A 7,251-nucleotide genomic window follows, 5' to 3' on the forward strand; every position below is an offset into this window, starting at 1 on the left:
TTTTAATGCATAGTTGCATCCTTCGCTAACATATGATGAAGATCAAACAGGTTTGAAACTTTTGTTGTGTTCGTTTCTCTAGAAAATGGCGATTTTATAGTGGTTAGTCCACCAATTTAGGGATTATTATGAAGTTTTACTAAATTAATTGACAAAAAATTAAAACGATGCTCATGTACCATGAAAGAGAGTTTAATATACATTAATACAAATGTAGAATGTGTTTAGAAATTATAAAAGAACACTAAAGATCATAGGCTTCAATATGTAGACAATTTACCGAAAGGAGAAAAATTCAAAAATATAAAATACTGTTTTAATGAATAGTTGCATCATTCACTAACGTATGATGAAGATGAAATAGGTTTGGAACCTTTGTTGTCTCCATTTTTCTTGAGAATGGCGATTTTATAATGGTTAGTCCTCCAAGTTAGGGAGTATTATGAAGTTTTACTAAATTAATTGACAAAAAATTAAAACGATGCTCATGTACCATGAAAGAGAGTTTAATATACATTAATACAAATGTAGAATGTGTTTAGAAATTATAAAAGAACACTAAAGATCATAGGCTTCAATATGTAGACAATTTACCGAAAGATAATATTTTCGTAGGGATTAACACATAAATTTTGAAAAAAATCAAAAATATGAAAATATTGTTTTAGTGTATAGTTTCATCCTTCACTAACAAATGATGAAGGTCAAAGAGGTTTGAAACCTCCGTTTCTCTAGAAAATAGCGATTTTATAGTGGTCAGTCCAACAATTTAGGGAGTATTATGAAATTTTATTATGAAATTTAACTAAATTGATTGACAAAAAATTAAAACGATGTCCATGTACCATGAAAAAGAGTTTAATATGCATTAATTCAAATGTAGAATATTTTTAGAAATTTAAAAAAAACACTAAAGATCATAGGCTTCAGTATATAAAGCATTTATCGAAAAATTCAATATTTTCGTAGGGGTTATTAACACATAGATTTTCAGAAAAATTAAAAAATATGAAAATAATATTTTAATGCATAGTTGCATCATTCACTAACATATGATGAAGTTCAAAGAGGTTTGAAATTTTTTTTTGGCTCCGTTTCTCTAGAAAATAGCGATTTTATAGTGGCTAATCCACCAATTGAGGGAGTATTATGAAGTTTTACTAAATTAATTGACAAAAAATTAAAACGATGACCATGTACCATGAAATAGAGTTTAATATACATTAATACAAATGTAAAATATGTTTAGAAATTTTAAAACAACACTAAAGATCATAGGCTTCAGTATATGGAGCATTTACCGAAAAATTCAATATTTTCATAGGGTTTAACACAATATTTTGAGAAAAAATCAAAAATATAAAAATACTGTTTTAATGCATAGTTACATCATTCACTAACATATGATGAAGGTCAAAGAGGTTTGGAATTTTGGTTGTCTCCGTTTGTCTAGAAAATAGCGATTTTATAGTGGTTAGTCCAACAATTTAGAGAGTATTATGAAGTTTTATTAAATTAATTGACAAAAAAATTAAAACGATGTCCATGTACCATGAAAAAGAGTTTAATATTTAATATACATTAATTAATTTAGAATGTGTTTAGAAATTTTAAAGCAACACTAAAGATCATAGGCTTCAGTATATAGAGCATTTACCGAAAAAATCATTATTTTCGTAGGGGTTATTAACACATAGATTTTCAGAAAAATTCAAAAATATGAAAATACTATTTTAATGCATAGTTGCATCCTCTGCTAACATATGATGAAGTTCAAAGAGGTTTGGAACTTGTTTTGTCTCCGTTTCTCTAGAAAATAGCGATTTTATAGCAGCTAATCCACCAATTTAGGGAGTATTATGAAGTTTTACTAAATTAATTGACAAAAAATTAAAAAGATTCTCATGTACCATGAAAGAGAGTTTAATATATATTAATATAAATTTAGAATGTGTTTAGAAATTTTAAAGCAACACTAAAGATCATAGGCTTCAGTATATAGAGCATTTACCGAAAAATTCAATATTTTCGTAGGGGTTAAACCACATAGATTTTGAGAAAAATCAAAAATATTAAAATTCTGTTTTAACGCATATTTGCATCATTCACTAACATATGATGAATGTCAAAAAGGTTTGGAACCTTTGTTGTCTCCGTTTTTCTAGAGAATAACGATTTTATAGTGGTTAGTTCATCAATTTAGGGAGTATTGTGCAGTTTTACTAAATTATTTGACAAAAAATTAAAATGACGTCCATGTACCATAGAAGAGAGTTTAATATATATTAATACAAATGTAGAATGTGTTTAGAAATTTTAAAGCAACACTAAAGATCATAGTATTCAGTATATAGAGCATTTACCGAAAAATTCAATATTTTCGTAGGGGGTTGGTTAACGCATAGATTTTGAGAAAAATTCAAAAAATAAAAATATTGTTTTAATGCATAGTTGCATCATTCGCTAACATATGATGAAGTTCAAACAGGTTTGAAACTTTTGTTGTCTTCGTTTCTCTAGTAATGGCGATTTTATAGTGGTTAGTCCACCAATTTAGGGATTATTACGAAGTTTTACTAAATTAATTGACAAAAAAATAAAACGATGTACATGTACCCTGAAAGAGAGTTTAATATACACTAATACAAATGTATAGTGTGTTTAGAAATTATAAAACAACACTAAAGATCATAGACTTCAGTATATAGAGCATTTACCGAAAAAATCAATATTTTCGTAGTGGTTAACACATGGATTTTGAGAAAAATTAAAAATGTGAAAATATTGTTTTAATGCATAGTTGCATCATTCACTAACATATGATGACGTTCAAAGAGTTTTGAAACTTTTGTTGCCTCCGTTTCTCTATAAAGTAGTAATTTTATAGTGGTTAGTCCACCAATTTAGGGAATATTACGAAGTTTTACTAAATTAATTGACAAAAATTAAAAGGATTCTCATGTACCATGAAAGTGAGTTTAATATACATTAATACAAATGTAGAATGTGCTTAGAAATTCTAAAACAACACTAAAGATCATAGACTTCAGTATATAGAGCATTTACCGAAAAAATCAATATTTTCGTAGTGGTTAACACATGGATTTTGAGAAAAATTAAAAATGTGAAAATATTGTTTTAATGCATAGTTGCATCATTCACTAACATATGATGACGTTCAAAGAGTTTTGAAACTTTTGTTGCCTCCGTTTCTCTATAAAGTAGTAATTTTATAGTGGTTAGTCCACCAATTTAGGGAATATTACGAAGTTTTACTAAATTAATTGACAAAAATTAAAAGGATTCTCATGTACCATGAAAGTGAGTTTAATATACATTAATACAAATGTAGAATGTGCTTAGAAATTCTAAAACAACACTAAAGATCATAGGCTTCAGTATATAGAGCATTTACCGAAAACTCAATATTTTCGTAGGAGGTTGGTTAACATATAGATTTTGAGAAAATTCAAAAATGTGAAAATACCGTTTTAATGCATAATTGCATCTTTTACTAACATATGATGAAGGTCAAAGGGGTTTGGAATTTTTGTTGTCTCCTTTTCTCTAGAAAATAACAATTTTATAGTTGTTACTCCACCAATTAGGGAGTATTATGAAATTTTACTAAATTAATTGACAAAAATTAAAACGATGTTCATGTACCATGAAAAAGAGTTTAATATATACATTAATACAAATGTAGAATGTGTTTAAAAATTTTAAAACAACACTAAAGATCATATGATTCAGTATATAGAATATTTACCAAAAAACTCAATATTTTTGCAAGGGTTCGTATATGAATATGAGAAGCATCCAAGAAGGACCGGACATCTTTTATCGTGTAAAGAATATATAAAAAATCTGAAAATTTCTATTCCACAACTACATTGAGCATTAGTTTCTGATTAAATTTTAATAAAAATATACTGAATTTGTAAATTGATTACTACTAGTCATATCCATATCTGGAAAATACAGGACCAATCGCAATAACTTTTAAAAAAAGCATAACATTTAGAGATGATTAACTTCACCTAAATAAAACAAATACAGTTAACTGAAATATGAAAAAAAAAAAATCTTAGTAAGATGGATGCAAGTCAAATTGAAAGTCGGTAGGAAACTGTTTTATCACTTTCATATGATCACGACTGAATCAATAAAGACACTTTTTATAGATTGGTGCCATTGATATTTTTAATTTTATCAATAATTTTATCAATAAAGGCTAAAACCACATGCTTAATAACAAATAAATCTATTATATATGGGGGGAATTCAATTATTTTCTTAATTATATCCCAAAGACATGATTTAAGAAATGTATACTATATTAAACACCCACACCAAATACCGAGTTAACCCACTATAAAACGCAAAGTTGTCTCTGTGATCTCTCTGCTCAATCACTCACATTTAATAAATAGTTTTCACTCCTATCAACAGAGTTATTCCTACTAGTAAAAGTTTTAGCTCAGATCTAATCTGAATGGAAAAATATGAGCGACAAAGTGAAGAAGAAACTTATTGGTGGATGATTCCATTTAAGTTCCTCGACCAAACCCTTAAAGCTATCTTCAAGTGCCTTGGTCTTCTTCATCATGAATCCCCATCTACGAAAACGGAGTCGTCTCCGGTGACTTCAACCCAACCGGTAAGCTTTCTTTAACAATATTTATCGATTATTCAAGTGATTATTAGGGATTAATATAGGATTCTTATTTTACTGGTTTTGTGTGTATGCTAAATTGGTCGTGCATGAGTGTTAACTAATTTAGGGAGAATCACTAAAATAAATTCTGTTTAAAATTTCTTCTTAAAAAAAGTTCTGTTTAAAATTAAGAATGATGTTTTGATCAAATGTTTTGGAAGTATATTTTAACAATTTAATGGCGCTTATAAGTATTTTATTATTTTGTTTTAGTTATTTATTCAGCTATAACCAGGACGAGTTAGTCTGGTGGTAAACGGCTTGCGGTTGCAAGTACGACCCCGGGTTCGACTCGCACTGGCCACCAGAGAATTTACATGCGGACTTGTTCTGGCGTCCGAGACCGAAGACCGTTGCCTGGCCATGACCCACCCTCGGGTGAGCGTCCGCGCCTCTAAAGGTTCGGTCTCTAGTCTGGACCACCACGGTGGGACTAAGACACTCGGTTAACAAAAAAAAATTATTCAGCTATTTATATTTTCTAAGAAAATAAAATTTATGATATACTGTTAGAATTATTTTTATTAAAACATCAAGTTAAGTTGGATGAGAAATTTGATCGTGTTATGAAGGTTAATTTCAGCCAAGTAACATTTTGAATAATAAATTTGCAGTTACAGCAGGAAGAAGAAGAGGAGGAGGAAGATGTTGTGATGGAAGAAAACGTCATTATAACGAGTAGGGGGAGTAAAACCCTTGCGACGAGTAGAGGGGTGAAAGCAAAGACAAAGAAGAAGGAACAGAAAAGCTCGGGCCGGCCTGGCCAACATCACAAATACGATCTTTAGCTCATTTTATTTGCAGTCTAATTTGTTCTATTTACAGTGCACTCACTGTTATTTACGAAGTACTACGTAACATCATTGTTAGTTGTATTTGTGTTTAATGATATTAAGAACTTATGCTAGTTCATCAATCTGAAAACAACATAAAAAAACTTCATTGTATTCCCAAATAATGTACGAGCTGAAAGAAATCTCTTAATACATTTTTTGAAATGGAAGAATTGTTTCTTCATCGTTGGCATGTAAGTGTTGTTGTACATGAAATTATAGTAGTTGATGTGATTTTGTTTTTATAATTAAAATTTGGCATGATAATTGAGTTTGGCAAAATAAAAATGTCCGACCAACCATAAGTTTCATAACCAATACCATCAAACTATCTGTCCCTAATCAATGTTAAACTTTAGAATTACTGGATTAGAATAAGAGTCAACAGCTCGTCCGAACCCACGTTAATTATTGGTCGATAAGTCTATGCGTGTAAATCAACTACGTTATCTTTATGGTTTATAGTTTATACATATCTGCAACACTACATTTTATTACAGCAAAACGACAAAATGAATAAAGACATTTTAATTTTAAACTATAAATGATGGCGTGTATTTTTTTCTGCTAAACTTAGTGGAACGACCAAAGAGAGGACTGCGTATCACTATTTGTTTACTGGTTTAATCTTGTGACTGAAAAAACCTACAAAACTCAAAATCACTGTACCATTTTACGTATTACTAATATTGTTCTAAAGTTGAAGGAATTTTCTTAATCCAACATTTTAGTATAAGTAATATGTACTATATAAATATGACAAGTTTATATTTTCGAAAAAAGTTATAATGACGTATTGACGATGACCATAACACAAATTCACAATGTGTGAACATGAGAATATTAAATACAAAGGTCACATGTAGCCAGGTAGGATGCTCTCTCCGAGTAACATATGTTTTTTTTCGACCAAAAAAACATATGGTTTTTATTATTTATCAAACAACATTTAAATATTCCTAGTGTCACAACCACGAGGAGCATGCAACACAAACTTCGAATAGAAAAGAGTATTTCATAAAATCCACAAGTCATTAAGCCATACGTTTTGATAGGTCTCGCGTCACTGGAAGGTCCATAACTGTTAAACAAGGTATGATGAGACATAAAATTGGAGTTCTTTATGATAAACCCGACAATAATCATTATCTTCCAGTTTGTCCAAGGAAACCACAATGGTGAATCTAGTGGCCATAAATGCATTAAGCCAAAGGAATAATAAGAATTTTGATACTACTTTAATTTATGATACAAGTTCGAAACTAACTAACTATAACATATTTATCAGTAAAATCTTAAACTCATGTTAAAAAAAAAGGATCCTTAAATTTAATTAATGGTGTTCTCATAACCATTTTATTTGTGTGCAAGAAGAAAAAGTATTATGTCCTACCAATTATTTCTTAAGTTAATTATAACTAGATTTCGATCCACGCAACCGCGCGAGTTTTTGTTTTCATTTATTTTTATATAAATATTTTATTTTCAATTCTAAATTGGTATATATTATAATATATATGTGTCTATCAATTTTTAAAACATAATAAGTTTACGGTATATTTTTTTCATTGAATAGATTGTTTCAAACTTTCACATGTATTTGTATCTTCTTCTATATATATATATTTCGGATTATTATTTCATTATTAAAATCGTAACTATATATAAAGATTAGTAAAATATTATTTTATTGTCATATTC

General features: G+C 28.9%; 1 protein-coding gene across 1 annotated transcript; it reads left to right on the forward strand.

Annotated features, from left to right (window-relative positions):
- Nucleotides 1-4,388: 4,388 nt before the first annotated feature.
- LOC106325924 (elicitor peptide 1-like) lies at nucleotides 4,389-5,711 on the forward strand. Its single transcript, XM_013763973.1, has 2 exons — nucleotides 4,389-4,660; nucleotides 5,332-5,711. The coding sequence occupies exons 1-2, from the start codon at nucleotides 4,496-4,498 to the stop codon at nucleotides 5,503-5,505; spliced, it is 339 nt and encodes a 112-aa protein (XP_013619427.1). The 5' UTR covers nucleotides 4,389-4,495; the 3' UTR covers nucleotides 5,506-5,711.
- The last annotated feature ends 1,540 nt before the right edge of the window (nucleotides 5,712-7,251 follow it).

Source organism: Brassica oleracea, chromosome C2 (genome assembly GCF_000695525.1).
Source record: "Brassica oleracea var. oleracea cultivar TO1000 chromosome C2, BOL, whole genome shotgun sequence".
NCBI lineage: Eukaryota > Viridiplantae > Streptophyta > Magnoliopsida > Brassicales > Brassicaceae > Brassica > Brassica oleracea.

Excerpts from the sequence above, each read along its gene's own strand:
- LOC106325924 (XM_013763973.1), top strand. The coding sequence starts at position 4,496 with ATGGAAAAATATGAGCGACAAAGTGAAGAAGAAACTTATTGGTGGATG. Across the intron at positions 4,661-5,331 it reads CGGTGACTTCAACCCAACCG|TTACAGCAGGAAGAAGAAGA; the intron begins GTAAGCTTTCTT and ends ATAAATTTGCAG.